General features: G+C 41.4%; 1 protein-coding gene across 1 annotated transcript in view; it reads right to left on the bottom strand.

Moving 5' to 3' along the window:
• AOPEP (aminopeptidase O (putative)) overlaps nt 1-24,712 on the bottom strand; it is a 321,287-nt gene that overhangs the window by 265,571 nt on the left and 31,004 nt on the right. Inside the window, exons 4-5 of the mRNA XM_075277719.1 lie at nt 19,789-19,933; nt 2,256-2,504 (exon numbers count right to left, since the gene is read on the bottom strand). Of these exons, the coding sequence (XP_075133820.1) occupies nt 2,256-2,504; nt 19,789-19,933 (394 nt within the window). The remainder of the gene's footprint in view (nt 1-2,255; nt 2,505-19,788; nt 19,934-24,712) is intronic.

Below are 24,712 nucleotides of genomic sequence, written 5' to 3' on the forward strand. Positions count from 1 at the left end.
CTCACTTTATGGACCTTCAACGTGATTTTGTTTCTTAAATTGAATCTCAAGTTATAAATAACTTTTATGAATAGTACATAAAAAAAATAAGAAATTTTCTAATATATCTTAAGAAATATGTTTTCTTCTCCACTTTTCAGGCAGTTACTTTCTCCATATTAGTCTATGAAGAGGAGAGGGGGAGTAGAAAACACACTCAAATATAATTGCTGTTGTTAATTGCTTTTTTAACACTGCTAAGTTGTAGATAAGAAGCTGATAATACACAGAATGAGGTAATAAATCAATTAACCAGTCTGTAGGAGAATTCTGCTAAGACACTCCAAACTCCCTAAAGTTGTGTGTGGGAGTTGAATACAGAGATGGATATAATCTAAACTAGAGATGAGCGAACACTGTTCGGAACAGCACGCTCACAGCACGCTCCCATAGAAATGAATGGAAGCAGCAGGCACACGGGGGGTTAAGCGGCCGGAATGTAGAATAGTGTGATGCTTTAGGCTGTTTTCTATGCCTGTTATTAATATGTCATCCATGCGTTTCCATTGACATGTTCCATTTTTGAAGGACTGTTTTGATGTGAAAAGCCAATTAGACTCTTATTGGTCTAAAGGAAGTCATGTGATGGCCATTCACCAAACAGCCATGTGAATAGAGCCTTAGTGCCGTTATACAATATAAATTTTATGTACATACACAAATAGCCAATTCACCATGACGTCTTTAAACCATATGCTGAACAGCAGAAGGCACTGTTGAAAAATTACTGTCAAAACTTATTAAGTGCTCACCAAACAGTATGTGGCCTTTAGACACTTGATAATTATCTCCAGTGATGCCCTGGCACCTAATAATGCTACCCAGTGGACCCAGAGAAGAAATAATGTTCTCCAGTGGTCCCCAGGCAAGAAGTAATGCTCCTCAGTGAGCCCAGAAAACTAGTAATGCTCCCCAGGAACACTTAGCCATCCTTGTTAACTCACAACTCTCTCCTGCTCCATTTTTGTCTGTAGCTGAACACAGCAGGTCTGCATAGATTGGCAGACATCACTAGCAGATGTCTGAATGGTGAATAGGAGGCTAAAAGGCTTCCTTCTGACCAATGTATTCAACTATATCAGTTAGACCAATATAGTCGAATGATGAGATGCTGCCACCTTCTCAGCAGAGTGTCGGACACCACTGGCGGGTTTCCATGCCATCCCAGTTGGAAATAGCTGGTTAAGGATATGCCCACATGGTAAATATATGCTGCAGAATTTTGGATGAGGTTTAGTTCATCTGCATCCAGATGCTGGAAAAAATATCTCGTATAGATGCTGCGATATAATACAGGGTGGGGCAAAAGGTATAAACCGGTTTTAAAGGGATATAAAACAAAAACAACTCAACTTACAGAAATTATGTTTATATTGCTTAATTCAGTTCAGAATCTAGTTTTTTTACATTAAGTTTTAAAGATGATATCAGGAAGATGGCGGCCCTCAGCAGCAATGAAGGCGAATTCTGAAGTTTTCAACAGCGCTTCTGCACATTTGGATGGGTATTGCCGTAACTTCCTCCCTGATTCTGTCCTTAAGTTCTTCCAGGGTATGTGGACGATTTTTAAAAACCTTTTCCTTTATGTACCCCCAAAGAAAAAAGTTACAAATGCTCAAATCTGGTGAGGGCCAGACATGACGAAGAAAGAAGATGACAGACAATGGGAGGAGGCAGATGAAGAAGAAGGACGCCCCCATTGCTGCCGAGACCTCATTAGCATACCGGTAAGTACCGCTATTTCTAAGGAACGGCGCGACAGAGACCACATCTAAAGGTAGGAGAAGAATAGTCTTTCTTAAGGCTATTCCAATGTGGTAATTAGAAAAAAGTTGCTTTAATGGTAGAATCCCTTTATTCTTCTTGGAATTTGAGTTACAGAGCAGGGTGTAAGTCTGGTCTTACACGGCCGTAATGATTTTACGGTCTGCAAGTTGCTGATCAGCAAAACTAGTTGCTGATCACCAACATAGACACCGCAGACGCCCGTGAACTGCTGCACTCGCCCATAGAGTTCTATGGGCTGCATAGTTCTACGCTGCATAGGAGTAAAAGTAAAAGTGATGTTTCCAGTTAAATTTTTACTTGAGTTATTGGGGACATCCAAGAGCAACAGTCATAGGTTTAAAAGCAAATGTTGGTGCTATATAAAGTTTTTATTATTATTATTATTATTATTATTACTAATTATTACTGTTAAAAAACATTGGTCTTACCTGGCCATTCCTAGACTGGAGAAGTTAGAAGGCACTATCAGTATATCAAGTCGGGAGAATGGGTGGATTCCTAGCACAGAATAAGCTGCCTCGAGGCAATGAAGAAGAACAGGAACCAACATCTCTTTACACTGTTTTATAAGGCCTTCTGGAGCAAAAACACGATGAGGTATACAAGTCTGTAAGTGGGCCTCAATACTTTTATATCGACAAGGATACTCCAAATGTCTGCATTCTTGTTCTGAAGATCTGTTAGATAAGAAACACAACAAAAGGTGATCATCAATATTTTTCCATGTTTCTATACAAACAGCATTTATTTATTTTAGATTTTTTTTTATCAAATAATTTTTTTTTATAAGTAACAAGAATTCACAGTGAATCAGTTAACTACTATGACTATTGACAACTGACCCTCACATATACAGATGTGTCCCTCTTTAATGTTTTCTACCTGACTGTAGATGTCTAGAATGGTATGTCATAAGATGACCCACTTATCTAAGATGATGACATCATCATCCCTGCGGGATTGGTATTCCATAACCTAACAAGAGACTGAACCTGAAAGAAACATGTCAGACGACATGGTTACATTTGACCATAGCATTTAAGGGGTTAATTGTCCACAAACAAAGCTGTCTGTAATCCTGGCCACTACTGCCAGGTCCCTGCTGTATCCAACAGCCATGACTCAGTTGGTATGGAGCTCTGGTGTAAAACGCCATGCAAAGGTTTAAATCCTTTTAGTGAGGGATGCATATTTAGCAGAGATGAGCGAGTACTATTCGAAACTCCCGTTTCGAATAGCATGTACCCATAGGAATGAATGGAAGCGGCCAGCACGCCGACTTTGCTGGCGGCCGGCCGCTTAACCCCCTGCGTGCCAGCTGCGTCCATTCATTCCTATGGGTGCGTGCTATTCAAAACGGGAGTTTCGAATAGTACTCGCTCATCTCTAATATTTAGGTATTGTTGGTACTTAAGTAGTTAATATCCATTCTCTCCCACCGCATCAGCAACTGGAGACCCTTCTGGGATTACCATCAAACATGAAAAGAATTGAGAGCTCACATTCGAAGTACTTTAAATAGAATTTAGAGGACGACATATCACAACCGTCAGCCTTGGAAGTCCTTCAATCTCTTTGTTGTGCTCAAATTTTACGGGCGTTCACTCAGAACGCCCGTAAAATTTGAGCACAACAAAGAGATTGAAGGTCTCCTCTCTCATATTCATACCCTTGACAGACAACATAAGAGATCAAATTCACAAATTATGGTCAAAGTCAATTTTCACCTCTAAATATAGATGTTAAACTTTTTGAAATACTGCTTGCCAACAGGCTGAAACAAGTATTGTAACTCTTGGTGAACCCTGAGCAAAAAGGTTTTGTCTTGGGGAGAGAGGAAAGACATAGTACACTTTGAGTGCTCCATCTGATTCCGTGTCCCTAATCATAAAATGGTCCCTTAAGGATGGGTTCACACTACTTTTGGATGTCCCTTCTGATTATGTCCATTAAAAAAAAAAAATCAAATGGATCAGTTAAAAAATCAGCAACATTATCATCAGTTAATGTCCGTATTGATACTGTTCGCTTTTTTTTGTTTCTGCTGTCTGAGGCTGGGCAGAAAAAAAACAGACCGTGATAAAGGAAAGTATAGCAGACGACCATCCATTACTGTCTGTTATCCATGGACTTTTATGCTAATAAATAACTTGATAAATAATGCTTGACGTACGTCATGAAACCGTTATTTTAAATAATGGACATGTGATGGATTTGGTGTAAATGGACATTAATGATCACCAGATAAAATTCCATTGAAATCAATGGAATTTTTAACGGACTTGTAACAGTTCTGCTACTGTCCATTCTTAAAATGTTGTAATGGACAATAGCAACAGACACTATGACGGTCACCAGCAGTAGTGTGAACAACACCTAATTTTCTTATCTACAGATGACAAAAAGGCATTTGACAGGGTGGACTGGACTTTTATTAACGTTTTATTTGTTCATCAAATACAAATTGATAAATGTGTGCTCAGATACAGCAATACAGAAGGGTAATGGTACAAAGCACACAGGTATAATGGTAAACAGGTTAGCACACTTATACTCTGTTCATACAGAAGTGAATCATCATGCAAAAGGGATGGAAGAACTGTAAAAAATGATAAGCCCACGATTCCTCACTTCAGCCCTGGATGGCTGTAAAGGGTAATAAAGAATTTTAACTCTATAGCTCTTTATATCAATCTTTTCCAAATGTAGGAAATGGCACATTTGGGTATTTCCTTCTAACCTGGATGGCACCCACGGAAGCAGTCAGTTTGTCATCGAGCAGCTAAGACCATCAGTAGCACTTTGTCTACCACCAGGGGTATAGGCAAGCTTGTGGGGTAGGAATGGAACAATACCGGCATTGTGTCATCTGCTATCATGTATCCACTGGATCATCTCTCTCCAAAAACATCTCACATGTCGGCATCGCCATAGGGAAAGGCTACAAATCTTCCACCAAAAGGGCACACTTGCGGCAGATCATTAATCAGTTCGGCATATTCGGGAGTGTGAGTTTGTTAAAAGCACAGATAGCCCAGTACAATATCTGATAATGCATCAGACTCGAAGTTTTGGTAGGACACCTTTGACCCTCAACCACCCCTCCAACATTATGTCAGTAAGGTGGTGTCATGGAATTGACAGCAAAGAAAAGAGAAATATAAAATTCAAGATGATGTCTGAACAGGAACAGAGGAGAAGCTGTACTGCAGGGGATGAAGGCAATACACATGTAAAAAGCTTGGAGTGTGACAGGCAATCAGGAATATTTAATTATTTTTATTTATTTATTTTATCTGGAATGCTTCCATAAAATTGCATTTTGTAATGTTGACCGTTTACTATACAGGACATAAAAGAATGACATACAATTGAACTGTTTTGAATACTTGTTGGAAAGTTACCACATTATAGTCATGTATAACTAAAGCAACATTTTTCTTTATTATTATTTAAAGGTGTGGTCTTTTAAAATTCTTGAGAATGAGGAGTGACTGATGAAGGATTATCTCTTGTCTCTTTAGCTATGCGCTAATATTTTAGACATCCTGGTTCAACTTAAGGCATGAGAGATACATCTGACATTAACTCTTGAAGGTGCTGCAACGCTCATGTGAGCATTGTGACTTTTTCACTGCTTACATTGCACATCATTTGTTTCATAGCGTCAATGTACTGTACTTACAGCATCATCCCATTCACTTATATGGAGTGAGACTGAATACATAGCACTGCTACTATCAAACAAATGGTGTCAAATGGACAGGGCCTTACAGGCATTATTCCCCTTTCTGCTATGTGCTGTAATGCCTCCAAGTCCCTGTGCACGTGGTATACAAACCAGATACCCCAACGGTCTAGTGAATGTAACTGGCGATTTCAATAACACTATGGTCTTGGACCTCCTTCCCAACTTTCACCATTATGTTGAAGGAACGACCAGAGATGAAGTCACACTAGCTCTGCTGTTTGCAAATTTAAAGATTGCCTATAGGTCTACCACCCCTAGGCCTCTCAGACCTCAAAATGATTTTATTGAGGCCTGACTACAGGCCAATAGCGAAGCACCAACTCACTCAGAGAAGACTGATTAGGTCCTAGAAGTCGAGGTGGTGGAGGAACTACAAGTACACTCCTGTGAGATCTACTGCTTGACCCCACCAGTGACAACATTGACTGGTAACCAACTATGTCAACTTGTTCCCTCTAAAGTCTGTAGTCAAAGGTGGTTCCAGAACAACAAACTATGGGTCACCAGAGACATAAAACACAGGAAAACAAGCATTTTCCAGTAAAGAAAGGGATGCAATCAAGGCCAACCAGAAAGACCTCTGTGCTGAGATGAGGAGCTGTAAACTGGCTGCCAACAATATGAGAGCTACCTGGTCAGGTCTAAAAACTATTGCAGGACTTAAATCAAAGGTGAATCCAGTGGTCAGTGACAGGTGGTTGCTCCCAGGGTCCTAAAATATTGTGCAGCACACCAGGGAATGGTGTGGGTGTCTGTTCAACATGAGCCTGATAATGCAAAGGGTACCTATCCCTCTGGAAGACGTCATGGATTTTACTTGTTACCAAGAAACCTGGTCTCAAGGAAATGTCCATCTATTGCCCGATTGTGCTGACCTCGCTGATCATGAAGATCTTTGAGAGGATTGTGCCATCATCTTTCAGGAAGAGCGTTGTTCCTTCCCTGGACAACCTGAAATTTGCTTACAGACTGGGTGTGGGAGTTGAGGACACAATAAACCATCTACTACACAAGGCGTACTTCCATCTTGATGGTAGAAGGTTCTGTCAGGATGACTTTCTTCAACTTCAGCCGCCTGTTCAATGCCATCAAACCGAGTTTTCTTGAACAGAAAATTAAGAGGCTGAATGTCCAGCAATCCCTTTTGAACTAGACAACGGACTAACTAGTCAACAGACTCTAGCTGGTCAGCTGTTTCTTGGACAGCCTTATCAATTGCATGGGGGTACCACACAGGACTGTTCTTGCACCCTTCTTGTTTAAGTTACACAGCACAATTCATGTTCCTTCTTGCTTTATAAATTCTGGCATGACTTTGTAGTCATGGGTCACATTTCATGGACGGGGACAACACCAATTATAGGAGAGTGGTGGAGGAATTTGCAGAGTGGAGTAGAAAGAACTGCCTCCAGCTAAATGTAGGCAGAACCAGAGAGATGGTGATTGACTTTGGCAGAAAGAACACCTGTTCACGTGCCTTAGCCTTAGGGGGCTAGGAGATTGAAAGAGCATTGTTCTACATGTACTTAAGTATCTTCACAGATAATAAGCTGGACTGGCGGACAAATGTAGATAGGGTGTACAGAAGGGTGTCAACAGAATGTTCTTCTTGCTCCAATTACAGTCATTCGATGTATGCAGCAGTCTCCTTGTCACTTTCTATTATTCTGTTGTGTCCGGGCACTATTCTTCAAGAGCCAGGTGCGTAAATGGAAAGTCACTAAACAACTGGGACGTTGTAAGATATAGGAGTCTCAAAAAGCTTCACGATTCTGGGCAACTCATGTCATCCCCTGCATTGCAGCATGCCCTGTCAGCAGAGCATGGTGCTCATCCCTGATGTCATATCCTGCTTCAATAGAACTGTCACTAATAAATTGGATCAGAATGTGTACTAAGTAGGTCATTCCCTTGGTCCCACGCACAAAAACCATCCCCTGCCATCCATCAATAGACATAATTGCTTCTCCTTACTTATGAAATCCCTTGTGGATTAAGAACGTATCTATCTGTCTAAGTAGTGAAGAGGTAGCAACGTTTGGATGAGCACCACAGCCCGTTCAAACAGTTGATCAGCAAGGTACCCAGGAGTGACAGATCCCCACTAATCTTTTATTGACGACCTATTCTGAGGAGAGTATATATAGAAAAAAGTTTTTGGCCGGATACCGGTCTTTTTCAAAGTCACAAAGTAGGAGATAAAGGGCTAGTTCACACTGAGATTCCGTGTGTGCACATTCTGTTGTGGCTTCCGCGACAGGATGCTGGTGCAGTGCACGGCATCCCATCGCGGCTTTCCGTTCTGAATTAGGTCCAAATGATGGGCCTAGTCCTGAGGGAGGGGTCACGAGGCTGATGCCGTGGCTGAATCTGCCTGAAGAAAGGGCGGCTTGCTTTTTTTTGTGCGAGCGGGAACAATCCGCTAGCGCAAAAAAGAACGCTAGCAGTCTACATAGACCTCTATTGTGAGGGGGCGGATTTTGAGGTGGATTCGGCATCAAAATCCGCCCCCTCTTGCCCCGTGTGAATGAGCCAATAGAGGGTCTGAGTAAAGGTGGTGCTCTGCACCTTTTCACAGATCCTCTTAATCTACTACTTTGCAACTCTGCAAAAGGCTAATATCTAACCAAAATGTCAGTTACACAGTTGCAGCACCTGACACCATAGTCTTATTCTCAATATAAGTAACTGGTTTACTTATTAAAGCCTTCTTGCAGTGGAATATGCAGTAGTTTTTCTTTATATGTTTAGCAGACTAACTCCGACTACATGCACCCATCTTTGTGAATCTAAAGTGTGACACCATTTATATTTTGAGTCTTTTGAGACTAGGTCATCAATAGAAGAAAAATATAAAAAATGAACAACTATTTTAAGTTGTCATAGTTTCCTATCTATCAAACTCAGCACTGGGATCCTACTGTGTCTGCTATTATCTACAGCTCTTCTTGGCAGGCCAATCCCTTCAGCTAATTGCAGTTTGCAGATAAAGCCAGTCTGTTATCTCTCTATGTACACACACAGATAACACTGAGTCTGTTCTCTAGAAGCAGGAAAGTGTTACATACAATAAAGCCAAACAATGTACTCTAAATAAAACAAACCAGTCTCAAAAAACAAATACACATAATGACCAAAGAAAATCAGAGACAAACAAAAAAAAAACTATAAAAATGTAATAAATATTTATTGAATACCAAAGAATAAAAACACACAAAATATAGGGAGACAAACAAAGGTTCACTACAAAGTAGCGAACAAACAACACAAACACCCTCCCACTTATGAGTGAGCAGGGAATACTCATATAGCATCCATAATAAAGTATGGGAAGTACCAAAAAGTAATAAAAAGTAAAAAATATGGGCAAGTAGTGAAAGCATGTAAACACATACATAACCCACTATTAGTACATACCCACAGACATAATGCTAATATCGATAGCAACCTCTGTGCACCACCAGTGAGGTGAGACTAATGGTTACACACCTGACGCGCGTTTCGCCAGAGATGGCTTCATCAGGCGTATAACCATTAGGCTCTGAACTATGGAGTGCTGCTGCATTTGTGAACACTACATATTAAGGTAGGTGTTGCCTAGCAATATTATAGTCATGAGAATAAACTCCATTATGTCATTACCGTGGATAACAGAGTCTTATGAACAGCTTTAATTATTTATGGGGTTAATGTGCTATGGTAATTCATTGTATGAAATTGCAGTTGTATGAATGTAGGAATAGATCAAGATTGGCTTCAGTCATAAAATGTAAATAAGCCTTGAAAATGATATAATACAAATAATATAGTAGTTCATATAAATGAAATATCACATATCCATTTTAACCCCTTCCCCTTTATACCATACTACTATTGCAGAGTCGTCTGAGTACTTCTGTAAATAGCAGCTAGATGAGTTGCCCATAAAGTCAGCATTGTACAGTGTGAAAAGGAAAGGGGCAAGAATTGTACCTTGTGGTGCCCCCGTATTACAGATCATGATGTCTGACACACAGCCCTGGGCTCTCACATACTGAGGTCAGTTTTTGAGGTAGTCTAGGATCCAGTCGGACAGGTGATGGTCCACTCCAACAAGATCCAGATTGCAGTAATGAGAAATGCTCAGGCTACTTTGTCATAGTATTTGGTCAGTAGTACGCAGTAGTAGTATTTTTAGTCCAAAACAAGAAGCGAGTCCAAAACATAGAAGTAGCACAAATCTTTCCATCATAGTTTGTCTATCTGTAAGATCCCCTCCTGACTTTGGCTTTAATTTTTTTTTTTTTTTACAAATACAGCTAAAAAATACTGACCGTGTGAAAGTGGCCTTAAAGAGAACCTTTCATGATTTGGGGCACAGGCAGTTCTATATACTGCTGGAAAGCTGACAGTGCGCTGAATTCAGCGCACTGCCAGCTTTCCCGATCTGTGCCCCGGGTAAAGAGCTTTCGGTTCCGGTACCGTAGCTCTTTACAGTCAGAAGGGCGTTCCTGACAGTCTGTCAAGACTGTCCTTCTCCACAGCAGCGCCTATCGCGCTGTACAGTGTGAGCGGGGAGGAACGCCCCCTCCCCTCCTGACAATACTCGTCTATGGACGAGCACTGTGAGCAGAGGGAGTGGCGTTCCTCCTTGCTCACACTGTACAGCATGATAGGTGCTGCTGTGGAGAAAGACAGTCTTGACAGACTGTCAGGAACGCCCTTCTGACTGTAAAGAGCTACGGTACGGGACCGATAGCACTTTACCCGGGGCACAGATCGGGAAAGCCGACAGTGTGCTGAATTCAGCGCACTGTCAGCTTTCCAACAGTATATACAACTGCCTGTGCCCCAAACCATGAAAGGTCCTCTTTAAAAATATTTGCTTTCAGGATAATCAACACTACCACCCACAAGCATACATTTCTGTGATCTGCTTTGTGCAGTCTCTGTTTTATACTTTTTCAGTTTCTTTTTTTTTTTTTTTTTAGGTGCTTTTCAGATCACAAAGACACCAATAGATCACTAAACTTTCTTCAACCCCCATGCTCGGTAACTGTGTAGTAATTTTTTTTAATTTGGTGCACAAAAAATTATCTGCAGACTAGGAAAAAATAATAGGATAATTTAGTTGAACTTAAAATTGCCAATCAGAATTGTACAATATGGTACACAAAATGTGAATAAAAATAAAATCTCCCTGCTAGATGCTTTCATTATAGTATATTCTCACGGCAGAAATTTTTGGAACTGTACGGGCAGAAATCCATATGCTGCCAAAACAATTCCATTCAGATGAATATATCCTTATTGGTGCTTCACAGCATGATTGGAAATATATTAACAGTACACAACAAGGGGTAAAGGTTCTGCGTGTCCTGGTATGGCTCATTTAGGATTTCACACATGACAGTAATGCTAAAACAAAAACCACAAAAATGGATGCTACAAATAGCAATTGGTACATTTTGGCTTAATAAAAAACAGTTTCCATTGTCCTTATTTTAATAGTATGTTTTACAGAAAAGAATAAAAAAGATCAGTATATTTTTGGAACCCAGTTTTAACAAAATAGTAATTGCTCAGTAAAAGAATAAATTGACTACAAGAAATATAATGAGTAATGGATAGCTATAGATGGCCACCAGATATTTACACAAGTCTGAATTTTTACTTTCATTATAATTAGAGATGAGCGAACACTAAAATGTTCGAGGTTCGAAATTCGATTCGAACAGCCGCTCACTGTTCGAGTGTTCGAATGGGTTTCGAACCCCATTATAGTCTATGGGGAACATAAACTCGTTAAGGGGGAAACCCAAATTCGTGTCTGGAGGGTCACCAAGTCCACTATGACACCCCAGGAAATGATACCAACACCCTGGAATGACACTGGGACAGCAGGGGAAGCATGTCTGGGGGCATAAAAGTCACTTTATTTCATGGAAATCCCTGTCAGTTTGCGATTTTCGCAAGCTAACTTTTCCCCATAGAAATGCATTGGCCAGTGCTGATTGGCCAGAGTACGGAACTCGACCAATCAGCGCTGGCTCTGCTGGAGGAGGCGGAGTCTAAGATAGCTCCACACCAGTCTCCATTCAGGTCCGACCTTAGACTCCGCCTCCTCCGGCAGAGCCAGCGCTGATTGGCCGAAGGCTGGCCAATGCATTCCTATGCGAATGCAGACTTAGCAGTGCTGAGTCAGTTTTGCTCAACTACACATCTGATGCACACTCGGCACTGCTACATCAGATGTAGCAATCTGATGTAGCAGAGCCGAGGGTGCACTAGAACCCCTGTGCAAACTCAGTTCACGCTAATAGAATGCATTGGCCAGCGCTGATTGGCCAATGCATTCTATTAGCCCGATGAAGTAGAGCTGAATGTGTGTGCTAAGCACACACATTCAGCACTGCTTCATCAAGCCAATACAATGCATTAGCCAGTGCTGATTGGCCAGAGTACGGAATTCGGCCAATCAGCGCTGGCTCTGCTGGAGGAGGCGGAGTCTAAGATCGCTCCACACCAGTCTCCATTCAGGTCCGACCTTAGACTCCGCCTCCTCCAGCAGAGCCAGCGCTGATTGGCCGAATTCCGTACTCTGGCCAATCAGCACTGGCTAATGCATTGTATTGGCGTGATGAAGCAGTGCTGAATGTGTGTGCTTAGCACACACATTCAGCTCTACTTCATCGGGCTAATAGAATGCATTGGCCAGCGCTGATTGGCCGAATTCCGTACTCTGGCCAATCAGTGCTGGCCAATGCATTCTATTAGCTTGATGAAGCAGAGTGTGCACAAGGGTTCAAGCGCACCCTCGGCTCTGATGTAGCAGAGCCGAGGCTGCACAAGGGTTCAAGCGCACCCTCGGCTCTGATGTAGGAGAGCCGAGGGTGCACTTGAACCCTTGTGCAGCCTCGGCTCTGCTACATCAGAGCCGAGGGTGCGCTTGAACCCTTGTGCACACTCTGCTTCATCAAGCTAATAGAATGCATTGGCCAGCGCTGATTGGCCAATGTATTCTATTAGCCTGATGAAGTAGAGCTGAATGTGTGTGCTAAGCACACACATTCAGCTCTACTTCATCGGGCTAATAGAATGCATTGGCCAGCGCTGATTGGCCAGAGTACGGAACTCGACCAATCAGCGCTGGCTCTGCTGGAGGAGGCGGAGTCTAAGATCGCTCCACACCAGTCTCCATTCAGGTCCGACCTTAGACTCCGCCTCCTCCGGCAGAGCCAGCGCTGATTGGCCGAAGGTTGGCCAATGCATTCCTATGCGAATGCAGACTTAGCAGTGCTGAGTCAGTTTTGCTCAACTACACATCTGATGCACACTCGGCACTGCTACATCAGATGTAGCAATCTGATGTAGCAGAGCCGAGGGTGCACTAGAACCCCTGTGCAAACTCAGTTCACGCTAATAGAATGCATTGGCCAGCGCTGATTGGCCAATGCATTCTATTAGCCCGATGAAGTAGAGCTGAATGTGTGTGCTAAGCACACACATTCAGCACTGCTTCATCAAGCCAATACAATGCATTAGCCAGTGCTGATTGGCCAGAGTACGGAATTCGGCCAATCAGCGCTGGCTCTGCTGGAGGAGGCGGAGTCTAAGATCGCTCCACACCAGTCTCCATTCAGGTCCGACCTTAGACTCCGCCTCCTCCGGCAGAGCCAGCGCTGATTGGCCGAAGGCTGGCCAATGCATTCCTATGCGAATGCAGACTTAGCAGTGCTGAGTCAGTTTTGCTCAACTACACATCTGATGCACACTCGGCACTGCTACATCAGATGTAGCAATCTGATGTAGCAGAGCCGAGGGTGCACTAGAACCCCTGTGCAAACTCAGTTCACGCTAATAGAATGCATTGGCCAGCGCTGATTGGCCAATGCATTCTATTAGCCCGATGAAGTAGAGCTGAATGTGTGTGCTAAGCACACACATTCAGCACTGCTTCATCAAGCCAATACAATGCATTAGCCAGTGCTGATTGGCCAGAGTACGGAATTCGGCCAATCAGCGCTGGCCAATGCATTCTATTAGCCCGATGAAGTAGAGCTGAATGTGTGTGCTAAGCACACACATTCAGCACTGCTTCATCAAGCCAATACAATGCATTAGCCAGTGCTGATTGGCCAGAGTACGGAATTCGGCCAATCAGCGCTGGCTCTGCTGGAGGAGGCGGAGTCTAAGATCGCTCCACACCAGTCTCCATTCAGGTCCGACCTTAGACTCCGCCTCCTCCGGCAGAGCCAGCGCTGATTGGCCGAAGGCTGGCCAATGCATTCCTATGCGAATGCAGACTTAGCAGTGCTGAGTCAGTTTTGCTCAACTACACATCTGATGCACACTCGGCACTGCTACATCAGATGTAGCAATCTGATGTAGCAGAGCCGAGGGTGCACTAGAACCCCTGTGCAAACTCAGTTCACACTAATAGAATGCATTGGCCAGCGCTGATTGGCCAATGCATTCTATTAGCCCGATGAAGTAGAGCTGAATGTGTGTGCTAAGCACACACATTCAGCACTGCTTCATCAAGCCAATACAATGCATTAGCCAGTGCTGATTGGCCAGAGTACGGAATTCGGCCAATCAGCGCTGGCTCTGCTGGAGGAGGCGGAGTCTAAGGTCGGACCTGAATGGAGACTGGTGTGGAGCGATCTTAGACTCCGCCTCCTCCAGCAGAGCCAGCGCTGATTGGCCGAATTCCGTACTCTGGCCAATCAGCACTGGCTAATGCATTGTATTGGCGTGATGAAGCAGTGCTGAATGTGTGTGCTTAGCACACACATTCAGCTCTACTTCATCGGGCTAATAGAATGCATTGGCCAGCGCTGATTGGCCGAATTCCGTACTCTGGCCAATCAGTGCTGGCCAATGCATTCTATTAGCTTGATGAAGCAGAGTGTGCACAAGGGTTCAAGCGCACCCTCGGCTCTGATGTAGCAGAGCCGAGGCTGCACAAGGGTTCAAGCGCACCCTCGGCTCTGATGTAGGAGAGCCGAGGGTGCACTTGAACCCTTGTGCAGCCTCGGCTCTGCTACATCAGAGCCGAGGGTGCGCTTGAACCCTTGTGCACACTCTGCTTCATCAAGCTAATAGAATGCATTGGCCAGCGCTGATTGGCCAATGTATTCTATTAGCCTGATGAAGTAGAGCTGAATGTGTGTGCTAAGCACACACATTCAGCTCTACTTCATCGGGCTAATAGAATGCATTGGCCAGCGCTGATTGGCCAGAGTACGGAACTCGACCAATCAGCGCTGGCTCTGCTGGAGGAGGCGGAGTCTAAGATCGCTCCACACCAGTCTCCATTCAGGTCCGACCTTAGACTCCGCCTCCTCCAGCAGAGCCAGCGCTGATTGGCCGAATTCCGTACTCTGGCCAATCAGCACTGGCTAATGCATTGTATTGGCTTGATGAAGCAGTGCTGAATGTGTGTGCTTAGCACACACATTCAGCTCTACTTCATCGGGCTAATAGAATGCATTGGCCAATCAGCGCTGGCCAATGCATTCTATTAGTGTGAACTGAGTTTGCACAGGGGTTCTAGTGCACCCTCGGCTCTGCTACATCAGATTGCTACATCTGATGTAGCAGTGCCGAGTGTGCATCAGATGTGTAGTTGAGCAAAACTGACTCAGCACTGCTAAGTCTGTATTCGCATAGGAATGCATTGGCCAGCCTTCGGCCAATCAGCGCTGGCTCTGCCGGAGGAGGCGGAGTCTAAGGTCGGACCTGAATGGAGACTGGTGTGGAGCGATCTTAGACTCCGCCTCCTCCAGCAGAGCCAGCGCTGATTGGTCGAGTTCCGTACTCTGGCCAATCAGCGCTGGCCAATGCATTCTATTAGCCCGATGAAGTAGAGCTGAATGTGTGTGCTTAGCACACACATTCAGCTCTACTTCATCAGGCTAATAGAATACATTGGCCAATCAGCGCTGGCCAATGCATTCTATTAGCTTGATGAAGCAGAGTGTGCACAAGGGTTCAAGCGCACCCTCGGCTCTGATGTAGCAGAGCTGAGGGTGCACAAGGGTTCAAGTGCACCCTCGGCTCTCCTACATCAGAGCCGAGGGTGCGCTTGAACCCTTGTGCAGCCTCGGCTCTGCTACATCAGAGCCGAGGGTGCGCTTGAACCCTTGTGCACACTCTGCTTCATCAAGCTAATAGAATGCATTGGCCAGCGCTGATTGGCCAGAGTACGGAATTCGGCCAATCAGCGCTGGCCAATGCATCCCTATGGGAAAAAGTTTATCTCACAAAAATCACAATTACACACCCGATAGAGCCCCAAAAAGTTATTTTTAATAACATTCCCCCCTAAATAAAGGTTATCCCTAGCTATCCCTGCCTGTACAGCTATCCCTGTCTCATAGTCACAAAGTTCACATTCTCATATGACCCGGATTTGAAATCCACTATTCGTCTAAAATGGAGGTCACCTGATTTCGGCAGCCAATGACTTTTTCCAATTTTTTTCAATGCCCCCAGTGTCGTAGTTCCTGTCCCACCTCCCCTGCGCTGTTATTGGTGCAAAAAAGGCGCCAGGGAAGGTGGGAGGGGAATCGAATTTTGGCGCACTTTACCACGTGGTGTTCGATTCGATTCGAACATGGCGAACACCCTGATATCCGATCGAACATGTGTTCGATAGAACACTGTTCGCTCATCTCTAATTATAATAAAACAGAAAAAAATATCAAACTAACAAAACATTAAGAGGAATCATGGATAGTTATAAATTAATAATACATCACCAATTGATCATCACTGTCAAATTATTAATTATCACAAAAATAAAGTATACCTAACTATGTAATTCCAAATTCCCAAAGACATAACTAATACTTGAAAATGTAAATTTAAGAACTTGCTGTTCAATAGATAGTCCACGGTCTTATAATATAGAAAAAAAAAAAGTTAAAACAATAAAAAGGAAAAATTAAGTTAATATAAACATAGAGAGAGAAAAGGAGAGTGGATGCACATCCTACAAAGATAAGATAATTCTAAAAAGGCGGATAACATTATAAATGTTAAGTGAATACCAGAAACAGTTAATACCCTATATTAAGTAACATAGGCACTGAACATACAGTATGCAACATTCCATGCAAAAAAAATGCCCTGTAGACTTATTGCAAAGAAAGCAAAGAGATAAAGGACCTGGGACCTGATATAAGCTGCTGCAAGAGCAGTGTGACATAGTATGTGAATATAAATTCATAACAGTCGTGAAGCCATGTCATTTACCAGGATAAAAAGTAGCCTATATTATAATCAAGGTTACAAACTATCTATGTGCCGAATTTCATTCAAATCCATTCAGTCGTTTTTGCGTGATTGAAAAAACAAACACACAAACATTCACATTTATAATATTAATAGGATAACTTAAAATTGAAATGGATGAATTGTAAGATTAGATGTGGCTTTTTACATCCGTGCAGAACTGTAGTTGTAAATGTTGGATGTAATACATGTACTAATATTCTTTGCAGAAGCTTTCCTCTCTGGTTAATAGAGGTACCTCTTGAGAAGAAGGCCATTTCTGAGGACAAGGGTTGTCCAAACATGTATTTATGTTAATGAAGGGATTTATCTTAGTTGATAAATAATAAATAAATAAATAAGTCTGTAACTCCATATTATCCTTTTTTTTTTATTTAAAATTTGATTTTTATTGAAGAAAAATCTTTTAACAATGCTAGTTTGGGTATTGATGCTACAGCTACTTTTTCAGTTTTTGTACCTTCACATGTCAAACGCCATAACTTTACTATTTTTTATCAACATAACCATATCGGACCTTTTTGTGTGAGAAGTTATATTTTTAGATGGTACCATTTTGAGGTACATATAATGCTTTGTGTTTGTATTAATGTTTTGAGGGCTGCATAAAAACCTGCAATTCTGTCATCATCTGTGTTTCATTGTATGTTATTGAAGTAACCTAGTAGGTTTTGTTTTTTGGTGGGTTTTTTTTAGGTCACAAGGATTATGATGATTTTATATTTGTATATATCAGTAGGTTTTTTTTCTAATTTGACCACTTTTACTAATAAAACCTCATAACCTTTTTTATTTATTTATTTTTTTGTATAGAGTTTAGAGAGGCTTCTTCTTGTTAGGAAAGCTACAGATTGTATTGCACCATGTTATGGTATATATGACTTTCTGGTCACTTTTTATTCCTCTTTGGGAGAGACAGGATGACCAATACACTGAACAATTCTCATATTGTGCATCTTTTTTTTTTTAAATGTCTTTAATACATGTTTATGTGGTAATTTTATTTGCCTCCAGTTTTCCTTGACAAATCTATTCTTTCTAAAATGAGCTCACTCCAGCTGTGTTCAAACAGTGTGACAGAAATGACATGTTTCAAGCACCATTCATGGCTAATGAGTAAGTTTTAATTTTGCCAAAGACAGCTGGGTAGCTCAACATTATTTATCCAGTATTTTCAGTTTGTTACAAATACAGAATGTTGCAGAATTATTCACACAAGAATTTCACATAAACCTACTTACTTGTACCATTTGATTTGCTTTTGGATTGTTATTTTTGTGTTTAACCCCTTCCCGCTGCATCCATATTCTATGTTTTTTTATTTTTGCTTTTTACTGCCTGCCACCCAAAACCCGTAACCTTTCTATTTTTCTGTTCACAGAACCCTATGAGAGCTTTTTTTTTTTTTAATTTCAAATTGGATTTTACAACGGCACCATTTAATATTCAGTGCAATGTATTGGGAAGCGTGAAAGCATTAAATTTTAAAGAAAAACTGTAATTTTTCATGTCTTTTTTTTTTTACAGTGTTCACCAAAATATAAGAATTATATTTCCTATAATTCTGTTGCGGATCAGTAGGATCACAGTGATAACAAATTTATAGTTTTTCAAGTGTTTTAATACATTTTTTAAAAAAAAATAAAAAAAACTTTGAAAAAACAACAAATGTTTGTCGCAAAATTGGAAAATCCTTAACTTTTTTTAAAAAAAAGTTTTCTGTGTATGCAGCTGTTTAAAGGGACTCTATCAGCAAAATCATGCTGATAGAGCCCCACATATGCGTGAATAGCCTTTAAAAAGGCTATTCAGGCACCGTAAATGTTATATTAATCTACACCCCCCCCCCCCCGTTTTAAAATAAAACCCTAAAAAAGAATGTGATCTACTTACGCATCCTCCTCCGGCGCTCGCGAACTGACATTGATATAAAAAAAAAATGCCCTGGGCGCATGCGCAGTAGCCGTAGTAGAAGCCGCATGCTACTGCGAATGCGCCCAGGGCATTTTTTTTTTATCAATGTCAGTTCGCGAGCGCCGGAGGAGGATGGGACCGGAGGACATCGGAGGAAGAAGAAGAAGACACACCCTGAATGCCTGCCCAGCGTGCACGATGCATAAGTAGATCACATTCTTTTTTAGGATATTATTTTAAAACGGGGGGGGGGGAGGGTAGTTTAACATAACTTTTACGGTGCCTGAATAGCCTTTAAAGACTATTCACGCATATGTGGGGCTCTATCAGCATGAGTTTGCTGATAGAGCCCCTTTAAGGTGTTTTTTGTGGAGCATAATGTAGTTTTTATTGACGCATCTTATGCGCTTTAACTGCACAGCGCTCCTCCTCAACACTCCTCAACTGCACTTCGCTCCTCCTAAACACTCTCCTTCTGCTACTTGTGGATTTGGTGACTCTCCATTAGTCGAATAGTGGTTTCCACTGAAACTAGCATTTTTTCCCATAGACTATAATGGTATTCGATCGAGTAGTCTAATATTGAGGCTCTACTCGAAACGAATATCGAATATCGAATATTTCACTACTTACTCATCTCTAATTATCTTATCTAATCTATGTATGTGGGATTTTTAAATTTCATTTATGTAGGGGCCACTCGGGGACATTATAGCACTGTGAGGCTCATTATTTTACATGTTGAGGCAATTAAATTACATGTAGAGACACTGTGGGGGGTCATTATATTACATCCTGGCGCACTGAAGTGTGAGGTCCATAATACTACATGTGGGGGAACTGAAGGGGCCATTATGCTGAGTGTGAGGGCACTGACATGGACATTCTACTGAGTTCGGGGACACAGAGGAGGCCACTACACAAAGAAAGCTCCAAAAAGCCTTATTTTTTTAACATTTACAAGTGATTGCTACTCTGGGGGTACAAGTGTATAACAATAAACCAACAACACCAACCTTTTCTCATCCATGTTTACTGGAGTAATACTACTTTCAAGAAAGGAGCATGGGTTATCCTTTACTTCTGTCCAACTTCCAACTGCAATGGTAAAAGTGGAGGCTGGCATAGGCATTGTCACATAGTAGAACCAGCTATTGATACCTGCATATAAAGAAAAATAATAATCAATTCAGATCAAATGATCAATGAGTATCTTCAAAATTACGCTTACAACTGAAGAAAATAATAGATCAGACAACTAAAAGTAAATATGTTATTAAATGTGCTGGACTGTTTCAGAAGACTGGCAGATATGATACACTACATCTAACTCTGTGATTTGCATCTTTTAAAAGAGGTGCAATAATGAGAAAAAGGGCTCATTGGTTGTATTATAAATATAAGGTGAGGGAATTTATATAAGCGATCATTATGGGGCATTATGAATATAAGGGTGGCAGTATTTATGTCAGGGGGAATAGTATATGGGGGCAATAAAGGCATGTCTAAGGTGGTACATAGGCTTTACGAAATGAGTTTTCCATCTCATTTTTATTGATGACCTATCCTGGAACCACCATAAATCAGGATAGGACTATAGTGCACATGTAAGGACAGTACCCTCTCTGCTGTTTACATTGCATGCTGTTCTATAGTGATCATCCAATGTAATTACAGACCTGCCCCATAGAAATGTATAGGATGAGGCTGAAGTTCTATTGCATGGCTGCTCTGAAATGAACACTACAATGTAAACAGAGAAGGGGTTACAGTGCTTGCATGACCAATATGGGGTACTATATGAGGGATCACACAGAGGCTTTTTAATAATGCAAGGGAGCACACAGGGATATTATTCATTTAAAGATTCAGATGGGGGGCATTATTTATTTCCAGGGGACTTAGATATCATATACTTTATAAATGGTAGAAGGATGAGGAATTTATGAAGTTGAGGAAAATGTTGGTTAGGTGCTTGGAAAAGTGAGGAGCCAAAGATGTCTGTAAGCCAAGTCACTGCTGGAAAAAGTGATCATGGTGTCCGAATGGAAGAGAAGGGAAATGTTAAAGATTTCAGTCCGAGACCTCACCTCTAAGTCACTAAATGCTTGCTCCATTGTATTCACATAATTGGTCAGAGCCCTGTGTAGAGCCTCTATCTACCACTATGCTATATACCTGAGTTGGAGGCCTACTTGGTTGTGTTTAGCCCTCCTGCGCTGAACCCCTAACTACGCCTCTGAGCTTGAGCTAAATATTTCTGACTTGTAGACATGTGGTCATTGCTTATCAGAAAAATGAACACCGATTAAATGTACCATAGTTTAGGCTGACTAAATATTAGTAAATTTAGGCCAGTGTTCCCTCAGTGCTGAATCCATGACAAAATCCCAGGCCACCCCGTCTAACACTGCCATTGGCTGAAGGATATGTCATTAAAGGGGTTGTCCCATCACAAGGACCTCTTGTTAATGTGGATGTAAGACTTTTCCTAAATACACTGCTTCAGCAAAACTGCTTTGTTTGTCCACCATTTTACTTTATTCAATTCATTGTTGACACAGCCCTGACTTATCTGCTCAAAAATCAAGTGATGTATCTGCCTGCTCTCAGGGGGGAGGGAGGAGGGGCTAAGTGCACGGGAGCGAGCCTGTGTTTCTAGCTATTCCTGTGTCTACACCACATGTGATCTAGCTTACAGCTCTCAGATAGAGGAGAGGAGCTGCTTTCTGAACTCGTCTTCTGTTCTCCCATTTATCAGGTTAGCTAATTCAATTGTGTTCATTATGGCAGAGACAGGCAGTATTGTGCATAGAGTGTTTGAGGTCCTTTGATGACATCACAGGCCCTTCAGCTTTCCCATAGGATCACGCTATGCAGTGGGCGGAGCTACATGCTAATTTGGGGACAGAGCTAAATGGCAGGTTGCATGAAACCCCGCCCACCAAATGACACAGGAAACAAAGAAGAAAGAATATTTTACAGCAGTGAAGACTGATGAGTATGCGACGTGGGAATACCCCTTTAACTGTATACTATCCATCCAATGGTATATAAATAGGGGATGTGGCATGTAAGAAAGGGAATGTCCTAATATAAATGTTTATTAATCATATTTGAGGTAAAATGTTTAATCGTGATTTTGATTAAGGTCATCATTACATAACCCTAGCATAAAGGCTACTAGAATAAAAAGCAAAAATTTCAAGTACTCAAGTGCGTATGTACTGTATTTGGTGCTTACTAAAGTACTGTGAGTAATCATTTGCTGAATCAATAATCATTTGTGCCATGTAACCCCCCGACAATATGTGAGGTACAGATACCGCAACGGAGAAATTAGCAAAAATAAATAAATAAATAATAATAATCATAATAAAAAATTAAATTCAGTCAATTCTATGTTTCCCCTTACTGCCATGCGCCAATTCATGTGACTAGTTTACATATTTGTTAAATATAACACAAGACCAATCAAACATTGTAAACTATAATAAAATTTTCAGTATAATTTTTGTTGCCAGCAAACGGGTTGTATTTTCCATTTCACTACTTAGGGAAAGGTCAGTATGAGTCACATGGCCCTAAGAAATAAAGTCAAAACTTTCGTCAGACAATGAAAACAATGTCTGATTTTAAAATTAGAACACGCTCAGACAAAAGCTGTTGGTTTGTATATTTTTTTAGTATGTTATGTTGAGTGTCATGGGAACAATATATTTTCACTATTCAGACAAAATAAGGAGACAAGTAGTCCTCCTGTGTGCAGAAGAAAATATCCATAGTGTAAACTGTACAGTAATATAATCTCAAGCAGCTATTTCATTGAATACACCTTTTGTTGCTTATTAACTATGACTATTGCAAAAAAGATTGTAGCTACAAAAACAACAAAGCAACTAATAGTAACTGTGTAAAATATATTTTATAGGTCCAGACCTATAGGTCCAAGAACTACAACAAATATTCAATGTGCCAACATAACCTATATATTTAATTTGAAAAACACTTGCAGATTACAGCACAGTAGATGTCGGGACTTTAAACATGGCACCCACTCACAAGCTGAGCAAGTGCAATAGCCATGGGTCTCTGCTGTTTTATACAGCTGAGGAACACCAATACCCACCCACCACTCTGACCATGAGCATTATCTTTTCAGATACCTTTGGTCAAATGCAATTGAATCTGAATCTCAAGAGCAGTGGCACTTAGGCACCATCACGTCTGAAAAGATTGTGCAAAACAATGTTAATAAGACAGACAGCTCTGTACATAATATACTATGGGTATTGAAAACAATCCCAGACATCTGATCCATACAAAGGGTGGCCCTCGTTGATCAGATATTTATGACTATCCTGAGAATAGGCTATAAAGAAGAAAATCCTGGGCAACCCCTTTAACCTCCTCCTTAGCTAATCAACCTTAGTTTGGGAAGCGTATATGGCTATATGTAGAGTACCTGAATATTATGTTCATAGGTGTTTGATGTCTAGATATGCTGTATAACTATTGGTGAAGAGTATAATAATACGTTTCCTTTTTCGGGACAAAGTATGGAGGAAAAAACACACTTCCATAAAAAATGAGATGCTGCTAAAATGTAAAGAAAACTAGAATGCATAAAATGTAGCTGCCAACAAGTTCTAAATGAGTGAATGTTTTCAACTATATGTGCTCTATATTCTATTGTGAATAAAATATGGCGTTATGAGATTTCCAAATGATTGCATTCTTGTTTTATTTACATTTACACAGCATCCCATCTTTTTTAGAACGGAGGTTGTAGAAATGACTTTTTCTTTTTCAATAATACGTTTGTACACATTTACAAGGGCTTAAAAGAGAAAATACATCCCATCCCAATTCAAAGCATGGAAATAGCCCAAATGTAGATTGCTTTTTAAGCACAAAATAACACACCTTTAGGGCCCATTCACACTACGGATACGCTAGCGGAAGCGCACGTGTGTACTGGTCGGAATGAGCCGAGCGCCGGGCCCCTTCACACGGCAAGCCGTACACGCGAGCACTTCCCATTCACTTCAATGGGAGCGCTCGTAGAGAAAAAAGCAGCCCATTCATTTCAATGGGGAGCGCTCGTATGCCGGCTCCCATTGAAATGAATGGGATCTGCTTTAGATGCGCTGATTCAGAACGTGTTTTAACGTTCAGAATCAGTCAGCGTATTCGTAGTGTGAATGGGCCCTTATAGGCTTTTTTTAGGGCAGATTTTGCTGGAACAGTTTTCAGGTGCCACATCACATTTGCAGAGCTCCTGAAATACCAGAACAATGGAAACCCTCAAAAGTGATCCCAATCTGAAAATTATACCCTTCAAGGAACTTACTAAGGATGATAGTGACCATTTGATCCCAAAATGTTTTTATAGAACTGAAGTGTGCAAATGAAAAAATATATTTTCTGATTAAAAGGTTGCTTTATCACAAGGGAGAAAATGTACCTGATAGTTTGTTACGCAATTTTTCCTGAATATAGAAGTAGCCTACATGTGGACATAACAGGGCACAGAACAGAAGCAGGAGCCATGACATACATGCCAAGCCCTGAAACAGTGTTAGACTGGGGTGCCTAGTGCCTGCCTGAAGAATTTGTTCCAGGGCCCTTCCATACAGATAAATGCAGCCTTCCATTTGCAAATTCCTAACACTGCACTAGTACACATTTTTTCAGTATTAGCTTGTTGCTTAACCTCACCTTTGACCATTTGTGTCCTGTGGTATTCTCAGTAGTCTGCTGATGTGCTGGGATGCTAGTTTTCTATGTCTTATCACTGAATCATATTATTCATATATATCTACCCCTGGTAAATGTATTGTTTATGTATGTCTTAATAGGATACTACTGGATATGTGTATATGCAGGTAAAGTCAGAAGGGGGAGTTCAGCATTAAGACCATTAACTTCCTGCAGCCA

Source organism: Leptodactylus fuscus, chromosome 1 (assembly GCF_031893055.1).
Source record: "Leptodactylus fuscus isolate aLepFus1 chromosome 1, aLepFus1.hap2, whole genome shotgun sequence".
NCBI lineage: Eukaryota > Metazoa > Chordata > Amphibia > Anura > Leptodactylidae > Leptodactylus > Leptodactylus fuscus.